The sequence below is a fragment of the Pan paniscus genome, chromosome 5, assembly GCF_029289425.2.
Source record: "Pan paniscus chromosome 5, NHGRI_mPanPan1-v2.0_pri, whole genome shotgun sequence".
NCBI lineage: Eukaryota > Metazoa > Chordata > Mammalia > Primates > Hominidae > Pan > Pan paniscus.
Window position 1 is genome coordinate 51,142,743 of NC_073254.2, and position 19,279 is coordinate 51,162,021.

Sequence of the window (19,279 nt, forward strand, 5' to 3'; positions counted from 1 at the left end):
ACATGCCTGTAATCCCAGCTACTCGGGAGGCTGAGGCAGGAAAATCGCTTGAACCTAGAAAGTGTAGGTTGCAGTGAGCCGAGATCACGCCACTGCACTCCAGCTTGGGCAACAGAGCAAGATTCCATCTCAAAAAATATATAAAAAATAAAAATAGGCTGGGCGCAGTGGCTCACGCCTGTAATCTCAGCACTTTGGGAGACCGAGGCAGACAGATCAACTGAGGTCGAGGTTTGAGACCAGCCTGACCAACATAGAGAAACCCTCTCTCTACTAAAATACAAACATTGGGTGGGGCGAGTCATTGACGTCTGGCTGTGAGATGTTTCGGGAGCCGGGGTCTCTCCGCTGCAGACATGACAAAGGGCCTTGTTTTAGGAATCTATTCCAAAGAAAAAGAAGATGATGTGCCACAGTTCACAAGTGCAGGAGAGAATCTTGATAAATTGATAGCTGGAAAGCTGAGAGAGACTTTGAACATATCTGGACCACCTCTGAAGGCAGGCAAGACTCGAACCTTTTATGGTCTGCATCAGGACTTCCCCAGCGTGGTGCTAGTTGGCCTCGGCAAAAAGGTAGCCAGAATCGACGAACAGAAAAACTGGCAGGAAGGCAAAGAAAACATCAGAGCTGCTGTTGCAGCAGGATGCAGGCAGATTCAAGACCCGGAGCTCTCTTCTGTGGAGGTGGATCCCTGTAGAGACGCTCAGGCTGCTGAGGAGGGCGCGGTGCTTGGTCTCTATGAATACGATGACCTAAAGCAAAAAAAGAAGATGGCTATGTCGGTGAAGCTCTATGGAACTGGGAATCAGGAGGCCTGGCAGAAAGGAGTCCTGTTTGCTTCTCGGCAGAACTTGGCATGATGGAGACGCCAGCCAGCGAGATGATGCCAACCAGATTTGCCGAAATTATTGAGAAGAATCTCAAAAGTGCTAGTAGTAAACCGAGGTTCATATCAGACCCAGGTCTTGGATTGAGGAACAGGCAATGGGATCATTCCTCAGTGTGGCCAAAGGATCTGACGAGCCCTCAGTCTTCTTGGAAATTCACTACACAGGCAGCCCCAATGCAGACAAACCACCTCTTGTTTGTTGGGAAAGGAATTACCTTTGACAGTGGTGGTATCTCCATCAAGGCTTCTGCAAATATGGACCTCATGAGGGCCGACATGGGAGGAGCTACAACTATATGCTCAGCCATTGTGTCTGCTGCAAAGCTCAATTTGCCCATTAATATTATAGGTCTGGCCCCCCTTTGTGAAAATATGCCCAGCGGCAAGGCCAACAAGCTGGGGGATGTTGTTAGAGCCAGGAACGGGAAGACCATCCAGGTTGATAACACTGATGCCGAGGGGAGGCTCATACTGGCTGATGCGCTCTGTTACGTGCACACATTTAACCTGAAGGTCATCCTCAATGCCACCACCTTAACAGGTGTCATAGATGTAGCTTTGGGGTCAGGTTCCACTGGGGTCTTTACCAATTCATCCTGGCTCTGGAACAAGCTCTTCGAGGCCAGCATTGAAACAGGGGACCGTGTCTGGAGGATGCCTCTCTTCAAACATTATACAAGACAGGTTGTAGATTGCCAGCTGGCTGATGTTAACAACATTGGAAAATATAGATCTGCGGGATCATGTACATCTGTGGCATTCCTGAAAGAATTTGTGACTCATCCTAAGTGGGCACATTTAGGCATAGCAGTTGTGATGACCAACAAAAATAAGGTTCCCTATCTATGGAAAGGCATGACCGGGAGGCCCACAAGGACTCTCATAGAGTTCTTACTTCGTTTCAGTCAAGACAATGCTTAGTTCAGATACTCAAAAATGTCTTCACTCTGTCTTAAATTGGACAGTTGAAGTTAAAAGGTTTTTTGAATGAATGGATGAAAATATTTTAAAGGAGACAATTTATATTTAAAAATGTAGAACACAATGAAATTTTTATGCCTTGATTTTTTTTTCATTTTACACAAAGATTTATATGTTTTTTTTTTTTGACACGGACTCTCGCTCTGTCACCCAGGCTGGAGTGCAGTGGCATGATCTCAGCTCACTGCAACGTCCGCCTCCTAGGTTCAAGCAATTCTCCCACCTCAGCCACCTGAATAGCTGGGACTACAGGTGCCCACCACCATGCCCAGCTGATTTTTGTATTTTTAATGGAGACGGGGTTTCACCATATTGGCCAGGCTGGTCTCAAAACTCCTGACCCTGTGATCCGCCCGCCTCGGCCTCCCAAAGTGCTGGGATTACAGGCGTAAACCACCACGCCCGGCCAGTATATATTTTTAATTGAGAGGCAAAATTGTACTTCAGATTTGTGATGCTAGGAACATGAGCAAACTGAAAATTACTAGCCACTTGTCAGAAACAATAAATCCAACTTTTTGTGCAAAAAAAAATACAAATATTAGCTGGGCATGGTGGTGCATGCCTGTAATCCCAGCTACTCGGGAGGCTGAGGCAGAATTGCTTGAACCTGGGAGGCGGAGACTGCAGTGAGCTGAGATTGTGCCACTGCTGAATTTGTCTCAAAAAACAAAACAAAACAAAATGAAAACAAAAAGCCAGGGCTGCCTCTGCTCAATAATGTTCTATCTTTGTTCCGCCTCTTCTCTGGGGTCTCACTTCTTGGGAGCCTGTGTGAAGGTGAATTCCTCTGAAAGCTGACTGCCCCTATTTGGGACTCCCCAGTCTCTTTCTGAGAAATGGTGACATTGTTCCCAGCACTTCCTCTCCCTTCCTAGGCAGCTTCTGCAGTCACCACTGAGCCTTCCTCACATCCTCCTTCTTCAGGCTTGGGCTTTCCACCTTTCACCATTCCCCTACCCCATGCTGCTCCACCGCACTCTGGGGAAGGGGCTGGTCTGGGCACTCTTGTCCCCCAGGCTGAGCCTCCCTCCATCCCTATGCTGCCTGCTTCCCAGGAACATGCTTGGGCAGCAGGCTGTGGCTCTGATTGGCTTTCTGGCCGTCAGGAACATGTCCCAGCATGTTGAGCTCTGGCATAGAAGAGGCTGGTGGCTATTTTGTCCTTGGGCTGCCTGTTTTCAGGTGAGGAAGGGGATGGTAGGAGACAGGAGACCTCTAGAGACCCCAGGTAAACCTTAGCCTGTTACTCTGAACAGGGTATGTGATCTGCCAGTAGATCCTTGGGACAGGGCTGGGATCTGATGCATGTGTGCTTGTGTGAGTGTGTGCTGGGAGTCAGATTTTGTGTGTGACTTTTAACAGCCTGCTCCCTTGCCTTCTTCAGGGCAGAGGTCCTCCCTTAGAGTGTGTCTGGGTACACATTCAAGTGCATGGTTGCAAACTTTTTTTTTTAAAAGCACTGAATAGTACTAGACACTTAGTAGGTACTTAAGAAATATTGAATGTCGTGGTGGTGGTGAGCTAGAAGTTATAAAAAAAATTCTTTCCCAAAAACAACAACAAAAAGAATTATTTCATTGTGAAGCTCAGTACCACAAAAATGTAAATAATTCATTACAAGCCTTTATTAAAAAAAATTTTCTCCCCAAAGTAAACAGACAGACAATGTCTAGTCTATTTGAAATGCCTGAAAGCAGAGGGGCTTCAAGGCAGTGGGAGAAGGTGCCTGTCCTCTGCTGGACATTTGACAGCCAGCCCTTTGGATGGTTTGGATGTATAGGAGCGAAGGTGCAGACAGCAGTGGGGCTTAGAGTGGGGTCCTGAGGCTGTGCCGTGGCCTTTCTGGGGTTTAGCCACAATCCTGGCCTGACTCCAGGGCGAGGCAGGCCAAGGGGGTCTGCTGCTGTGTCCTCCCACCCCTACCTGGGCTCCCATCCCCACAGCAGAGGAGAAAGAAGCCTGTCCTCCCCGAGGTCAGCTGCGTTAGAGGAAGAAGACTGGGCATGTCTGGGCAGAGATTTCCAGACTCTGAGCAGCCTGAGATGTCAGTAATTGTAGCTGCTCCAAGCCTGGGTTCTGTTTTTTAGTGGGATTTCTGTTCAGATGAACAATCCATCCTCTGCAATTTTTTAAAAGCAAAACTGCAAATGTTTCAGGCACAGAAAGGAGGCAAAGGTGAAGTCCAAGGGAGGTCAGGGGTGTGAGGTAGATGGGAGCGGATAGACACATCACTCATTTCTGTGTCTGTCAGAAGAACCAGTAGACACTTCCAGAATTGTCCTTTATTTATGTCATCTCCATAAACCATCTGCAAATGAGGGTTATTTGGCATTTTTGTCATTTTGGAGCCACAGAAATAAAGGATGACAAGCAGAGAGCCCTGGGCAGGAGGCAAAAGTCCTGTGTTCCAACTATAGTCATTTCTTTGCTGCATGATCTGAGTTAGGTCACCAGACTTCTCTGAGCCCCAGTTTCCCCAGCAGTGTATAGGGGCTATGTGGGGAGTATTCAGGAGACAGACAACTCACTCGTCAAATCCTCCCCTTCCTGGCCAACAAAGCTGCTGCAACCACAGGGGTTTCTTCTGTTCAGGTGAGTGTAGGGTGTAGGGAGATTGGTTCAATGTCCAATTCTTCTGTTTCCCTGGAGATCAGGTTGCCCTTTTTTGGTAGTCTCTCCAATTCCCTCCTTCCCGGAAGCATGTGACAATCAACAACTTTGTATACTTAAGTTCAGTGGACCTCAATTTCCTCATCTGTGAAATAAACGGGACTGAAAAATCATTCTGGCCTCAAGATGCTTTGTTGGGGTGTCTAGGTGCTCCAGGTGCTTCTGGGAGAGGTGACCTAGTGAGGGATCAGTGGGAATAGAGGTGATATTGTGGGGCTTTTCTGGAAATTGCAGAGAGGTGCATCGTTTTTATTATTTATGAATTTTTATTTATTAATGTCATCCTCCTGCTCTTTTCAGTTGCATTGGGTAAATCCTTGCCTGCCAGAGTGGGTCAGCGGTGAGCCAGAAAGGGGGCTCATTCTAACAGTGCTGTGTCCTCCTGGAGAGTGCCAACTCATTCTCCAAGTAAAAAAAGCCAGATTTGTGGCTCACTTCGTGGGGAAATGTGTCCAGCGCACCAACGCAGGCGAGGGACTGGGGGAGGAGGGAAGTGCCCTCCTGCAGCACGCGAGGTTCCGGGACCGGCTGGCCTGCTGGAACTCGGCCAGGCTCAGCTGGGTCGGCGCTGGGCAGCCAGGAGCCTGGGCCCCGGGGAGGGCGGTCCCGGGCGGCGCGGTGGGCCGAGCGCGGGTCCCGCCTCCTTGAGGCGGGCCCGGGCGGGGCGGTTGTATATCAGGGCCGCGCTGAGCTGCGCCAGCTGAGGTGTGAGCAGCTGCCGAAGTCAGTTCCTTGTGGAGCCAGAGCTGGGCGCGGATTCGCCGAGGCACCGAGGCACTCAGAGGAGGTGAGAGAGCGGCGGCAGACAACAGGGGACCCCGGGCCGACGGCCCAGAGCCGAGCCAAGCGTGCCCGCATGTGTCCCTGCGTGTCTGCGAGGATGCGTGTTCGCGGGTGTGTGCTGCGTTCACAGGTGTTTCTGCGGCAGGTGAATGACGGGCGTGGGTCGGTGCGCGCTCGGCTTGCGCACACGGTGTCTCTAAGTGCGCGGGTGACGAGGGTCGGGATGTGCCGGAGACCCCGGGCGGAGAGCGGGATTACAAGTACAGGAATCCCTGGCCACGCTCCCCGCCCCTGGAAACCCAGCTGGGGCGAGGGAGGGCGTGGACGGGACCGTTCTGGGAGCTCGCCTTTGGCTGCGGTTGGCTCCAGGCTCCAGGCCCCAGGCGCAGTTTGCTCGCGGCGTGGGGATGAAGTCCGTGTCCCTGGAGGGGCCCAGGAAGGGCGAGGAAAGCGGAGTGGAGTAAGTTCGTCTAGGATCGGTCCCGGGTGGCTCTGGGATCCAATCTGCGCCGCCCTGGCCCAGGTCCCAGGTTCAGGTCCTTTACGCCACTGTGTCCACCACCTGGCTGAGCGCTGAGGTCAGCGCGGGCTGTTTCCTGGCCCTTGGGAATGTGCCAGGACCCGTCCCCTAAGGACTAGCGAGGAGGTGACTCACTGTGACAAGGAGACCCCAGGGAACGGACTGTATGAGGTCAGAACCCCGCCCGGGATGGGGTACAGTGGGACTCCAGAAGCCCTCTCCCCTGCCCCTTCGCGGTCTCCGTCCTCCCATCGGCACAGTGACCTATTTGGCTGGAACAGTTTGTTCCCAAGGAAGCCGGGCACTGGAGGTCCGGGACACCGCGTCGGGTCCCCGCTCCGCGGCGCGCTGTAGGGGTCGGGGAGTCACGGCCCTGCGCTGGGCGGGCTCTAACCAGCCTGTCAGTAGGGGAAGGGCAAGGGTCTCCTCTACCTCTTTCCCACCGCGGCCGGGAGAATCGCGGCCCAGCCTGCCCTCGGGTCGGGGCGCTGGACTCCGGGGCGGGAGCGGAGCCCACGCCTGGATGGGAGGCGGGGAGGGTTCATGTCTTTGAGGGGTGGGGGGTCTGGGGGGCACGACGCTGCTCAGGGCCTCCATCAGCTGCCTCGGGGGCTCAGGGCTTCCCGACCTAGCCCAGATTCCCTCTCCGAAAGCTACAGGGCTGAGCGGAGCAGGGGGGCGAGTCGCCCCCTGGGGCGCCGCCGCCTGGCGCGGACCACAGCGCGTCCTCTCCGTCCCAAACCCCTGGGGGACACTTGCGCCCTCTTCGTGAGGAAAAGCATCTTGGAGCTGGGTTAGGAACTTGGGGCGCCCAGGCAGCTTCCCCTCTCCTTGCCTCCCTCCACGTCGCGTTTCTGGGAGGACTTGCGAGCGGTTTTGTTTTCGTTGCTCCCGTCTATTTTTATTTTCCAGGGATCTGACTCATCCCGTGCTTTGGGCGTGGAGATAAGGTGGAGGGGCCGGCTCCCGGCCCGCGCGCGCGCGTGTGTCTGCGCGGGCGTGTGTGTGTGTGTGTGTGTGTGTGTGTGTGTGTGTGTGTGTGTGTGTGTGTGTGTCAGAGACGGCACAAGAGCGCGCGGTTTCCCAACAGCGGCGGGAGTTTCGGAAGCCTGGCCGGCTCAGCGTGACGTGTTCGCGGCCCCCCGGTCCCCTCCCATTCTCCCCCTCCCCACCCCAGGGTGACGCGCAGCCGGAGTGGAAGCAGAGTTTTGGCGGGCGAGCAGCGCCTTGCAGGAAACTGACTCATCACTACTCCCTCCAGCGGTCCGAGGCTCTGCCCACGCACCTCCCACCCCGCGCGTGATTTCCTGGAGGCCGGCGCCCCCTCCCGGCCCTGGCGGGAATAGCACACAGGCTTTCCCGCGGAGTGGGGCTGGCCGGCGCGAACCGCCGCGGCTACTCCTGGGCTCATCCGAGATCAACCCCTATGCCATTACCACCCCTTCAAAGGAGCACTCCTTAGGTTCAACAGTATTCACTGAGCTCTTACTGGAAATTAAAATATGGCTGAAGTCTAAGGCAGGAAGGCCAATAAAGGAGGCTATTTTTAATTGTTTCTAAAACAAGGGTTTGCGTTTCTGAGTTTTCTTTGGGCTGAAAGTTATTATGAGCATGAGAGCAGATTTTGATGGGGGAGGAGAGGCCTATAAGAGCCATAAGAGAAGGAGGGGTGGTAGAAGAGGAGAGGGTGCCTTTCTAGATCCTAGTCCTGTCTTGAACTCCCGGGAGCCAGGGAATATCCAGCTCCTTGATGAAGCCCTAGGCGGGCTCCTCCTCCTTGTGCCTATGATGTATTGAGACCCAGAATGTCCATTTCAAACACACCAGTGTGTCTCCGCCTGGCTGGCACCCCAAGAGTGCCCATCTGAGGAACTGTGCCAAACACTTGCTTGAATCTTCAATTTGGATTAAGTTGGTCTCAGGAGGCAGGGCCTCAGCAATCTATATTTTGAAAAACTCCCTAGGTGCCTCTTTCTCTTTCTTTCTTTCTTTCTTTCTTTCTTTCTTTCTTTTCTTTCTTTCTTTCTTTCTTTCTTTCTCTTTCTCTCTCTCTTTCTCTTTCTCTTTCTTTCTTTCGACAGAGTCGCACTCTGTCACCCAGGCTGGAGTGCAATGGCACCATCCTGGACTCAAGCAGTCCTCCTGTTTCAGCCTCCCAAGTAACCGGGACCACAGGCGTGATCCCCCCGCCCCCATTCCCAGATTTTTTTTTTTTTTTGAGACGCGGTCTCGCTCTGTCACCCAGGCTGGAGTGCAGTGGCGTGATCTCGGCTCACCGCAAGCTCCACCTTCCGGGTTCACGCCATTCTCCTGCCTCAGCCTCCCGAGTAGCTGGGACTACAGGCACTGCCATCACGCCCGGCTAATTTTTTTTTTGTACTTTTAGTAGAGACGGGGTTTCACCATGTTAGCCAGGATGGTCTCAATCTCCTGACCTCGTGCTCCGCCCTCCTCGGCCTCCCAAAGTGCTGGGATTACAGGCGTGAGACACTGCACCCAACCACCCAGCTAATTTTTATTTATTTTTATTTGTAGTAGAGACAGGGTCTCAGCTAGTTGCCCAGGCTAGTCTTGGACTCTTGGGCTCAAATAATTCTCCCACCTCTGCCTCCCAGAGTATTAGGATTACAGGCATAAGCCACTGCCCCGGCATCCCCAAGTGATTGTGATGGGCCTCTCTGGTTAAGAAACTTCAAAATTAGAGAGGGAGTGGGGTTCAATACTACAGCACAGGACTCAAGGCAAACAGGCCTGGGTTCAGATCCTGGCTGTGCCACTTATGAACTGTGTGATGTTGGGCAAGTTACTTAACTTATCTGAGCCATGGTTGCCTCTTCTGTAAAAAGGGAGCTAATAGATATCCACTTTTTAGGGGGATTGATATTTTTAAACTGCTTAGAACAGCCCCCAAACATAAAAATATATAAATAAATCCCAACTCATGCCTAGCAGAGGGTGGATAGAGGTTATTTGAGGGCTCTGTCCACTGTACTGGGTGACCCCTTTATGGGGCAGTGGCCTTTGGCCTTTTTAGCTGTATGACTCAGGGGCAAGTCTCATATCTCTTCCATCTCCTGCCCTTTAAACTTGGTGTGAAGTTACCAAGAGCCTCCTCTCCCAACCAGCTGGGACGTGAAACTGTGGGCTCCACTGATCACAAGCAGTGGGGTGAGGTGGGGTGGGGCAGATGTGGCATGTGTCCCAGGCTTCCTGCCTCAGGAGGACTCAGCAGAGCTTTCACCCCCAGAGCCTGCAAGTTGGGACTTGTCCCTAGGAAAACCCAGTTGCTGCCAAGGTCGTGCAGTCACTCAGCCCTGGAGTCAAGCCAGAGCAGGCAGGTAGGTGCCAGGGCTCCCTCATGGGCAAACTCACTCTCCGTTTTCCCTCTCCTGAAGGGGGAGGAGAGGAGCCAGGTAGACCAGCCACCTTTAATTTTCTTTTTGCCTGCAAAACGGGTTCCTTGGACACAGGCAACACGAGGCAGGGGCTGCCAGGTGTCTAGACTTCAGATGACCTGATGTGCCTGGCAGGATGTGGCTCAGCCTGGGAGAAATCATCCCTTGCGCTGCCCCGCCCGGCCCCTCCTTACCCCTAGGCCACCCGCCTGACGACATCCTTGGGAAAGGCCCTCAGCCTACAGCACCTGTCAGCTGCTGTCTGAAGGAGGTAGTTGGCAGGGGGAAGTGATAGGGGGGAGGCTCAGTAAAACTGAAGGCAGAGAGGAATAATCATACTTCTGTTTTCAATGCACTTCTCTATACGAAGTGCTGCTGGCACGTTACCTACATTAACTCAGTTAATTCTCATGTCTATCCTCTGAGACAGTCACCATTACTATCCCCATTTTATAGATGAGGAAACTAGAGCTCAGACAAGTTAAGTTGCTTGCCCAGGGTCACCTAGTAAAACCTGGACTCCAGCCCAGGTGATCTGGCTCCAGAGCCCTCCTGCTTAACCACCAGGATACAGCCTTTCATTCAGCTCTGTTCTGTCTGCCTTGCTGCATGGACTCTGTGATCAATTTCTTGAGTATGTGTCTGTAGCCATGCTCTTTAAACTTGTACATGGCCCCATTTATGGATGAGGAAACTGAGACCTAGAGACATTAAGTGGCTTTTTAAAGCTTACGTAGTAACTGGCAGAGCTAGGACCACAACCCGGGTGCTTTTTGCCCCAAAGTCCAGGGTACTTTTACTTGGCAGAGCAGGGTTACCCTACTTGGGGCTCTGGGTGGGGGGACTTAGGAGGCTGGAGGAACTGTCAGACTGTTTCTTCTTTTGGGAATTGACCTTCTGGCCAGGGCTGCGATTAGGAAACTGCTGGACTCTGGCAATTCACACATATTTGGGGGGCATTCACACCCATGAGGGACACCTCTGGGGGGAAAACAAATTGATTTTAGCTGATAATACCTGGTGGCAAACAGGACCCTGGTCCTTGCTCTTGCAATAGACTTGCCTTTGTTGACATTAGCTTGCCCTTCAGTTGCCTGCTCTCCCAGTGACCTTGGGGTGCCAGGCTGGCTGAGCTCTGCTGGTGGGGATCAGGCCTCCTGTGGGAAGGAAGCAGGAAGACCAGCTGGAAGGAGTGAGAGAGACCCTCTGGTAGGAAGACGTCACCTCAGGTGACACAGCAAAGCCCGGCCAGGTAACATAGTGTCTAATCTCTGCCGTGACCAGGGCCTTCCTTGTATCTCTGCTGCAGGCGCCATGTCAGAACCGGCTGGGGATGTCCGTCAGAACCCATGCGGCAGCAAGGCCTGCCGCCGCCTCTTCGGCCCAGTGGACAGCGAGCAGCTGAGCCGCGACTGTGATGCGCTAATGGCGGGCTGCATCCAGGAGGCCCGTGAGCGATGGAACTTCGACTTTGTCACCGAGACACCACTGGAGGGTGACTTCGCCTGGGAGCGTGTGCGGGGCCTTGGCCTGCCCAAGCTCTACCTTCCCACGGGGCCCCGGCGAGGCCGGGATGAGTTGGGAGGAGGCAGGCGGCCTGGCACCTCACCTGCTCTGCTGCAGGGGACAGCAGAGGAAGACCATGTGGACCTGTCACTGTCTTGTACCCTTGTGCCTCGCTCAGGGGAGCAGGCTGAAGGGTCCCCAGGTGGACCTGGAGACTCTCAGGGTCGAAAACGGCGGCAGACCAGCATGACAGGTGAGGACATGTGCAGGGAAGGACTTTGTAAGGGACCGGGATTCTCAGAATCCGTGGTCCAAGGGCTGACCTGTCTGGTCCTGGTCCAGCATGCTCCTTAGGTAGAAGGAAACAGGCCCAGAGAGGGGAAGCAACCTCCCTGAGGTCACACAGCAAGTAGGCAGCAAAGACCAACTAGCTAACATTTATTGGGAATGTTCATTATGCCAGGCCCTTTGCCAAGCTTCTAAGGTAGATTTATTTAGTCCTTATAGCAATGTTATAACATAAGACATTCTTGTCACCCTGCCCGCCTTTCTTTTTGAGACAGGTGTCTTAACTCTGTTGGCCAGACTGGAGTGCAGTGATACGATCATGGCTCACTGCAGCTTCAAACTCCTGGGCTCAAGCGATCTTCCTACCTCAGCCCCCTGGGTAGCTGGGAAGCTGGGACTACAGTTGTACACCACTACGCCCGGTTAAGTTTTTGAGTTTTTGTAGAGACAAGGTCTCACCATGTTGCCCGGGCTGGTCTTGAACTCCTGAGCTCAAGCAGTCCTTCTGCCTCAGCCTCCCAAAGTGTTGTGATTACAGGTGTGAGCCACCATGCCCAGCCCCTTGCCATCCTTTTAGGGCAAGGAAACCAGGCTCAGAGAGGTAGAGTGATTTATCTAAGGTCTCAAAGTGAATTTGCAGTTGGGTCAAGACTAATTATAATAACAACAACTACTGACGTTTATATGGGCCCGGCATTGTGCTGAACACTTTCATGCATTTTGTAACAGAATCTCTAGATCAGCACTGTCCAGTAACTCTGCAGGGATGGGAGTGTCCGGTACAGGGGCCACGAGCCACATACGGCTGTTGTGCATTTGACACACAGCTCATGTGACTGAGGAACTGAATTGTTCATGTTATTTGATTGTAGTCTGTTTAAACAAGCACACAGAGCTAGTAGTGGTTCCTCTGCTGGGCAGCTTGACTTAGAGCAGACCCATGGGTGCGGGTGCGGTGATGGATAAAATCACATCTGTGAAGCATGGTGGGACACTCCATAATACCCCTCAAGAGACAGAGTGGACGTTCCCCGAGTTCTTCCTGTTCTCAGCAGTCGGCCCCATTGGCCCCAGGGAAGGGTGTCCTGGCCCCCCACTGTCTTCCTCAGTTGGGCAGCTCCGCCGCATCCTCTTCTTCTTGGCCTGGCTGACTTCTGCTGTCTCTCCTCAGATTTCTACCACTCCAAACGCCGGCTGATCTTCTCCAAGAGGAAGCCCTAATCCGCCCACAGGAAGCCTGCAGTCCTGGAAGCGCGAGGGCCTCAAAGGCCCCCTCTACATCATCTGCCTTAGTCTCAGTTTGTGTGTCTTAATTATTATTTGTGTTTTAATTTAAACACCTCCTCATGTACATACCCTGGCCGCCCCCTGCCCCCCAGCCTCTGGCATTAGAATTATTTAAACAAAAACTAGGCGGTTGAATGAGAGGTTCCTAAGAGTGCTGGGCATTTTTATTTTATGAAATACTATTTAAAGCCTCCTCATCCCGTGTTCTGCTTTTCCTCTCTCCTGGAGGTTGGGTGGGCCGGCTTCATGCCAGCTACTTCCTCCTCCCCACTCGTCCGCTGGGTGGTACCCTCTGGAGGGGTGTGGCTCCCTCCCATCGCTGTCACAGGCGGTTATGAAATTCACCCCCTTTCCTGGACACTCAGACCTGAATTCTTTTTCATTTGAGAAGTAAACAGATGGCACTTTGAAGGGGCCTCACCGAGTGGGGGCATCATCAAAAACTTTGGAGTCCCCTCACCTCCTCTAAGGTTGGGCAGGGTGACCCTGAAGTGAGCACAGCCTAGGGCTGAGCTGGGGACCTGGTACCCTCCTGGCTCTTGATACCCCCCTCTGTCTTGTGAAGGCAGGGGGAAGGTGGGGTCCTGGAGCAGACCACCCCGCCTGCCCTCATGGCCCCTCTGACCTGCACTGGGGAGCCCGTCTCAGTGTTGAGCCTTTTCCCTCTTTGGCTCCCCTGTACCTTTTGAGGAGCCCCAGCTACCCTTCTTCTCCAGCTGGGCTCTGCAATTCCCCTCTGCTGCTGTCCCTCCCCCTTGTCCTTTCCCTTCAGTACCCTCTCAGCTCCAGGTGGCTCTGAGGTGCCTGTCCCGCCCCCACCCCCAGCTCAATGGACTGGAAGGGGAAGGGACACACAAGAAGAAGGGCACCCTAGTTCTACCTCAGGCAGCTCAAGCAGCGACCGCCCCCTCCTCTAGCTGTGGGGGTGAGGGTCCCATGTGGTGGCACAGGCCCCCTTGAGTGGGGTTATCTCTGTGTTAGGGGTATATGATGGGGGAGTAGATCTTTCTAGGAGGGAGACACTGGCCCCTCAAATCGTCCAGCGACCTTCCTCATCCACCCCATCCCTCCCCAGTTCATTGCACTTTGATTAGCAGCGGAACAAGGAGTCAGACATTTTAAGATGGTGGCAGTAGAGGCTATGGACAGGGCATGCCACGTGGGCTCATTTGGGGCTGGGAGTAGTTGTCTTTCCTGGCACTAACGTTGAGCCCCTGGAGGCACTGAAGTGCTTAGTGTACTTGGAGTGTTGGGGTCTGACCCCAAACACCTTCCAGCTCCTGTAACATACTGGCCTGGACTGTTTTCTCTCGGCTCCCCATGTGTCCTGGTTCCCGTTTCTCCACCTAGACTGTAAACCTCTCGAGGGCAGGGACCACACCCTGTACTGTTCTGTGTCTTTCACAGCTCCTCCCACAATGCTGAATATACAGCAGGTGCTCAATAAATGATTCTTAGTGACTTTACTTGTAATATTACTATTGTGGTTATTATACCTTATTATAAAAATGAACAAATGGGCTTTTGGGAGGGATTTCATAATTTAAAAAATAATTTTAAAAATGAAGCATTTAAATTTAGAGAATGCAGAAAACTTAGCAAACAGAAAGACTGTGCTGCAAAAAACAACAGCAAAACAAAAACTACTGTCACACCTCTGCAAAGATCACCAATGTCAATATTTTGGTTTGTTGTGTAATCTTTTTGTAAAGAATATATTATAGCTTAACATCATTATTCATCAGATAAATGCAAATTAAGATACCACAATAAGATACCACCATACGCTTACCAGAATGATTAAAAAAGACTGACAGTGCCAAGCGTTGGCAAGGTTATGGAGCAACTGGATCTCTTATTTAAAAAACCTGTTTGGGCCGGGCGCAGTGGCTCACACCTAGAATCCTAGTGCTTCGGGAGGCTGAGGCAGGAGATCACTTGAGGCCAAGGGTTCAAGACCAGCCTGGCCAACATGGTGAAATCTGTACTAAAAATACAAAAATTAGCTGGGCATGGTGGTGCACGCTTGTAATCCCAGCTACTTGGGAGGCTGAGGTGGGAGGGTCACTTGAACCCAGGAGGCAGAGGTTGCAGTCAGCTGAGATCATACCACTGTACTCCAGCCTCTTCCAGGGTGACAGTGAGATTCATCTCAAATAAATACATAAATAAAAAACTGTTTGGTAATATCTTCTAAAGATGCCTACCTTCATGGCTACCTCATGACCCAGTAATTCTATTCCTGGACATGTTCTCGAGAGAAATGAGTTCATATTTCCACTGAAAAAGGCATAAGAATGTTCTACACAGTGGCTCACACCTATAATCCCAGCACTTTGGGAGGCTAAGGCAGGAGGACGGCTTGAGCCCAAGAGTGTGAGACCAGTTTGGGCAACATAGCGAGACTCTTATCTCTCCAAAAAAAAAAAAAAAAAAAAATAGCCAGGCGTGGTGGAGCGTGCCTGTAGTCCCAGCTACCTGGGAGGCTGAGGTGGGAGGATCGCTTGAGGAGCTTGGGAAGTCGAGGCTGCAGTGAGCCCTGACTGCACCACTGCACTCCAGCCTGGGCAACAGAGTGAGACCTTGTCTGTCTCCCTCAAAAAGAAAAAAACCAAAAGAATGTTTCCAGCAGCATTATTATTAACAGACCCAAGCTAGAAATAACTGAAATGTCCATAACAGAATAGATATGCAAATTGTGGTATATTTATATAGTGGAAAGTTATCCAACATTACAAAAAACAAGGTACTGTTGCATGCATCTTCTGGTTGTCTATTCATAATTAACCACCCCAAGACTGAGTGGCTTAAAACAATAATCATTTATCTGCTCCCAACACTGCAATTTGGCCCAGAACTACTTTTCAAATGTGGAATAATTCTCTGCTGCACAGGGCAGAGCTTTCTACTAGAATCATAGAGTTCTGAAACGAGACTCTCCCCGCCAGAGGGGACTTCCAGGGACTTCACAACTGTCTACTTATCCACAGATAAAAGTCCAGGACCAGGGAATACACTGGGGCGTGTGACCCAAGTGCTTGTCCCATAGCCTGCACCTGTTTCAGAGCCCTCTCTTGCTCCGGCCGCTGCTTAAACATGGCAGCTTACTAAATCATCCGATAAATGGGCTGGAGTGATCTTTAGTACACTGCCTCTGAAACCCAAATTAAAAAGTGGTAAGAGGGGGGTGGGGGCCTGGGGGAGGGATAGCATTAGGAGAAATACCTAATGTAAATGATGACTTGATGGGTGCAGCAAACCAACATGGCACATGTATACTTATGTATCAAACCTGCACATTGTACACATGTACCCTAGAACTTAAAGTATAATTAAAAAAAAAGAAAAAAAAATGGTAAGAGGTGCAAGATATACTAAGTTGTCCTTTACCACAGAGGGAATGACCCAGCATGCCCCAGTTTATTTGACCACTTAAAACTTTAATGATTTGATAGATCTCTAAATTGTTGTAGGGAAAGTGGATGTGAACCACTTTTGATCCCCTTTCCTGATATGGATTGAAAAGAACACACTTGTCATAGTATTGGCTTCTTACCATCAGAGGCTGTGTAGACTATTCTAGTAAGGATACGGTATCTGATCATGGCTGTGATTAGGGCTGCCCCGTGGATAATCATCAATCACCATGCTTCAGTGGGTTTTTACAGGGGCAGTATGTGGTGGATCCTATGGAGACACTATAGGGACCACCTCAGTATCCTTTAAGTCTCTGAGGGTATCACTAATTTCTACCCACCTGGGATATGCTATTGCTTCTGATTTACTACCTTGACCAGCGGGATAATTTTAGAGACTTCTACTTGGTCTTTCTTTCTATAATGGCTCTTATTCTACAGATGAGAGAGAACGTGAGAATGTGGCAGAATGTGAGAGTTCTACTATATGTGAAGCTATGCATCCCAATTTGTACTCAAGGGCTAGGAAATAACCATAGAGTAGGTCCACAGACTCACTGGGAGATGAGCTTGGCTAGAACTCTATTTATCATCTGGCCTTCTATGTCCCCCCTCTCTGAAAGGAGGCTATAATGGTATTTTGGGTCATCTAGAAGCAGTGAAAGCTCAAACCCTTTATCTAACAGACCTCAAATGATCTGGTTATTCCCAGTTCCACACTGTACAGCTATTCTGGTAAATAGCCAGAGGGTGCTTTCGGGAAGAATCAAGGAAACGTTTATTGTATATATTTATAGTGGCATTATGGATCTTTCTCTTCCATCAGTGCGTCCTGGGTCAGAACTGGCTCAAAGCTGGAAACTAGGTAAGAGATTGTGATTTTCTGTCTCGGCAGCTGACATCAGCCTCTGCTCACTCACCTTGATCTTTTGTGGTTAAGTCAAGCAAGACTCTCATTAAATGCTCACCTCTCTTGCCCTAAGGACACCACTGCTGCAGAGCCCTGCAGACCAAAGACCCCTGGTTAACATTCAGACCTTGTTGCCTGTCATTATAATTGTGTCCACCTTGCCTCTGATGATTAAGTGGCCCTATGTGGTCTCTGCTCTTCCAGAACCTTAATGTCTCCATTGACAGTGGCCATGGCATTCCATGGGAGTATCTCCTCTGTCAACCTGGGCTATGGAGGACACCCAGCACTGAGCTCCTTTCACTAGGCACTTCTTTATTGCTTTGCAAAGGGAAGGCCTTTTGGGCCCTCGTCTCTGAGCCTTCTAATCCCTCATTAGTACTCTTCCAAGGCTGTTTCAGCATTGCCACCTCACTGTCAGCCATCACTGTGTCTAAACCTTAAGGACCAATTCAGCAGTGTGTTAAGACCAGTTCCAGTGGTCTCGCCAGGATGTTAAATTCCGAGTCAAAGGAAGGGTCCCTCCATAAAACCCTCTTTATCTAGCTTTGTATTCCTCAGCTCCTCCCAGCCCCAGTCCCACATCCTCAAGATCTCCTCCTATATGTGTTTTCCTGTTCCTACTAATATTTGTCAGCCAGACCTGTAGCTTTTTTTGTGAATAAGCTATTTCCTCCAGCAATGGGGACTATATACTTTCCTGCTTGGGCAATGGTAAGACCTGACCCTAATTACTGGTCTAGAGCAGGGGTAGGCAAACCATAGTTCTATGCACCAGCTGCCTGTTTTTGTATAGAAAGTTTTATTGGAATGCACACACACTTATTTGTTTACCTGTTGCCCATGGTTGTTTTTGCACTGTCGTTTTAAGTGCAAAAGTAGAATCGAATAGTTGCAACAGAGACCACATGGCCTGCATATCTAAAATATTTACTCTCTTGCCCTTTAAGAAAATGTTTTTTGACCCTGGTCTAGAGGCAGTGAAGGAAGGAGGGAAGGATCTTTAGGAAGATAAGCATCACCTTGTGAGACATCCACCTCAGGTGAGTCATTAGTGTGGTCTTCAGGTTATGGGTGATTGTTTTCTAGTAACGGAAGGAGCCCTTCTGCAGGCCTAGAAGGCTCAAGGAAGCTGAGGGTACAAGCTTCTCAAGTGCATCTATCCAAATATCTCCATTCAGGTCCTAATGCCCCATTCTTTCCCTATCAGAATTCTGACCCTAGGGTAGTAGGTCTGCTGAGGCTGTGCCTTTAGTCTCTCTTGAAGCTTCACCCCTTTTACAATCAGATCCTGGGCCTGATTTTCAGCACAGCCTACTCTTGGGCCATGAGAGATAAGTGTCATTTAGAATGCTGTTATGGAGTTCTGTCTTCACAACATACCCTGAGTTTTCTTCAAGGCTTCTAGGGCAATTAACAAAAGCCAACCAACCCCATAATCCTTATCATTACTATTGCCCTGTATCTTTCAAGTATTAGACTTACAGTGTAAGTCAGTGTTGCCCCTGAAATTTTACCTGTGCCTCATCCCAATCCACTACACACATTGTGGACACTGTGATGCTGTAGTCTGCCAAGAGTTATCACCACCTTACTCACTACCAGCATTTGGGTCCGCGTTGTCACTTCACTGGTGAGGGATCTGTTTTCAGAAGCCCATCCTGCTTCTGCCATTTCTGGTAACTGTCTTAGTCACCCCCAACCCCCACTCCCCAAACAACTTGAGACAAGGACTTGTGTGCAGGTGGAATGCCTGGGAGGTAGTCCCTGGAGGCACAGCAGGAAAGTAGAGAATGTGAGAAAGAAAAGGAGAAGGCCAATAAAGGTGTCAGTGAACAAGTTCCACTGTGTGCAACTGGGGCTTAAACCTGCTAGGGAGCCTCAAGGAAACCGTGTGGAACACACCCTACAATTTTCTCTCTGGAGTACTTACCTGGCTACCTAGGCTACTTATCTAAGGACACTGTCCATCACTGATAGGGCTGCCTGTAGGGCCTAGTCCAGATTGCTCCTCGTGGGGTGGAAGAAATTCCTGTAATGGTGAAGAAAACCAGAGGGATGAAGACAATTGAGGTGGGAAATCATTAGCCTGCCAGGAACTATCTACCAAAGGTTTAGGTGAACACAGATATGGGCCAGATAGTGCCTGAGCTCACGCCCCTAGGAAGTGGTGAGGGGCCAGGATGTTCACGCTGATGACTCCAGATCACACTGCCTGCTCAATACACCAGAAAGGGGAAGTGCCTCACCCAGGGCCACTGCTGCCGTGACAATTCTGAGGAGGCTTGCAGGGACCCACCTCTTTCTGTGCACCTCCTCAGTCTTTGATGTAACTTAGGTTTTCTCAATCTTATGTAAAATGCTGCCCAAATGCAGCTTTGAAGCAAGCTCCCTGACCCTGGTTTTCTGTGGGATTGCCCACCTGCCTAAGCTCCTTGAGCTATTTTGGAGTCAGTAGCTGGAGGCAGGGAGGCTCAGGTCCTAGCTTGCACGTCAGCTCACACTGCAGGGCCCTAGAATGGAGAGTTTCTTGCTTCAGGATTTAACAAGCTGTGAAGAGCTTTCAAGCATCTGTAAGGAATTAAAAATTAGTGAGTGTGAAAACTTTCCTAATTGTAAAACAGTTTC

The 19,279-nt window shown here is 50.8% G+C and overlaps 2 protein-coding genes and 1 pseudogene across 3 annotated transcripts; all 3 read left to right on the forward strand.

The window, feature by feature from the left end:
- The first annotated feature begins 312 nt into the window (after positions 1–312).
- Positions 313–2,232, forward strand: LOC100968009 (cytosol aminopeptidase-like; annotated as a pseudogene).
- Positions 2,233–5,177: 2,945 nt separating this feature from the next.
- Positions 5,178–13,791, forward strand: CDKN1A (cyclin dependent kinase inhibitor 1A). 2 transcript variants are annotated; one of them, XM_008972312.3, is made up of 3 exons: positions 5,178–5,333; positions 10,554–11,003; positions 12,210–13,791. In XM_008972312.3, the coding sequence occupies exons 2-3, from the start codon at positions 10,559–10,561 to the stop codon at positions 12,257–12,259; spliced, it is 495 nt and encodes a 164-aa protein (XP_008970560.1). In that variant the 5' UTR covers positions 5,178–5,333; positions 10,554–10,558; the 3' UTR covers positions 12,260–13,791. The 2 variants fall into 2 exon arrangements, with proteins under 2 accessions (XP_008970560.1, XP_008970561.1); XM_008972313.4 differs by lacking the exon at positions 5,178–5,333 and adding an exon at positions 5,342–5,474.
- LOC134730498 (uncharacterized) lies at positions 5,340–7,414 on the forward strand. Its single transcript, XM_063604874.1, has 2 exons — positions 5,340–5,789; positions 6,762–7,414. Exons 1-2 carry the CDS (start codon positions 5,403–5,405, stop codon positions 7,029–7,031), a joined length of 657 nt encoding a protein of 218 aa, XP_063460944.1. The 5' UTR covers positions 5,340–5,402; the 3' UTR covers positions 7,032–7,414.
- Positions 13,792–19,279: the final 5,488 nt, after the last annotated feature.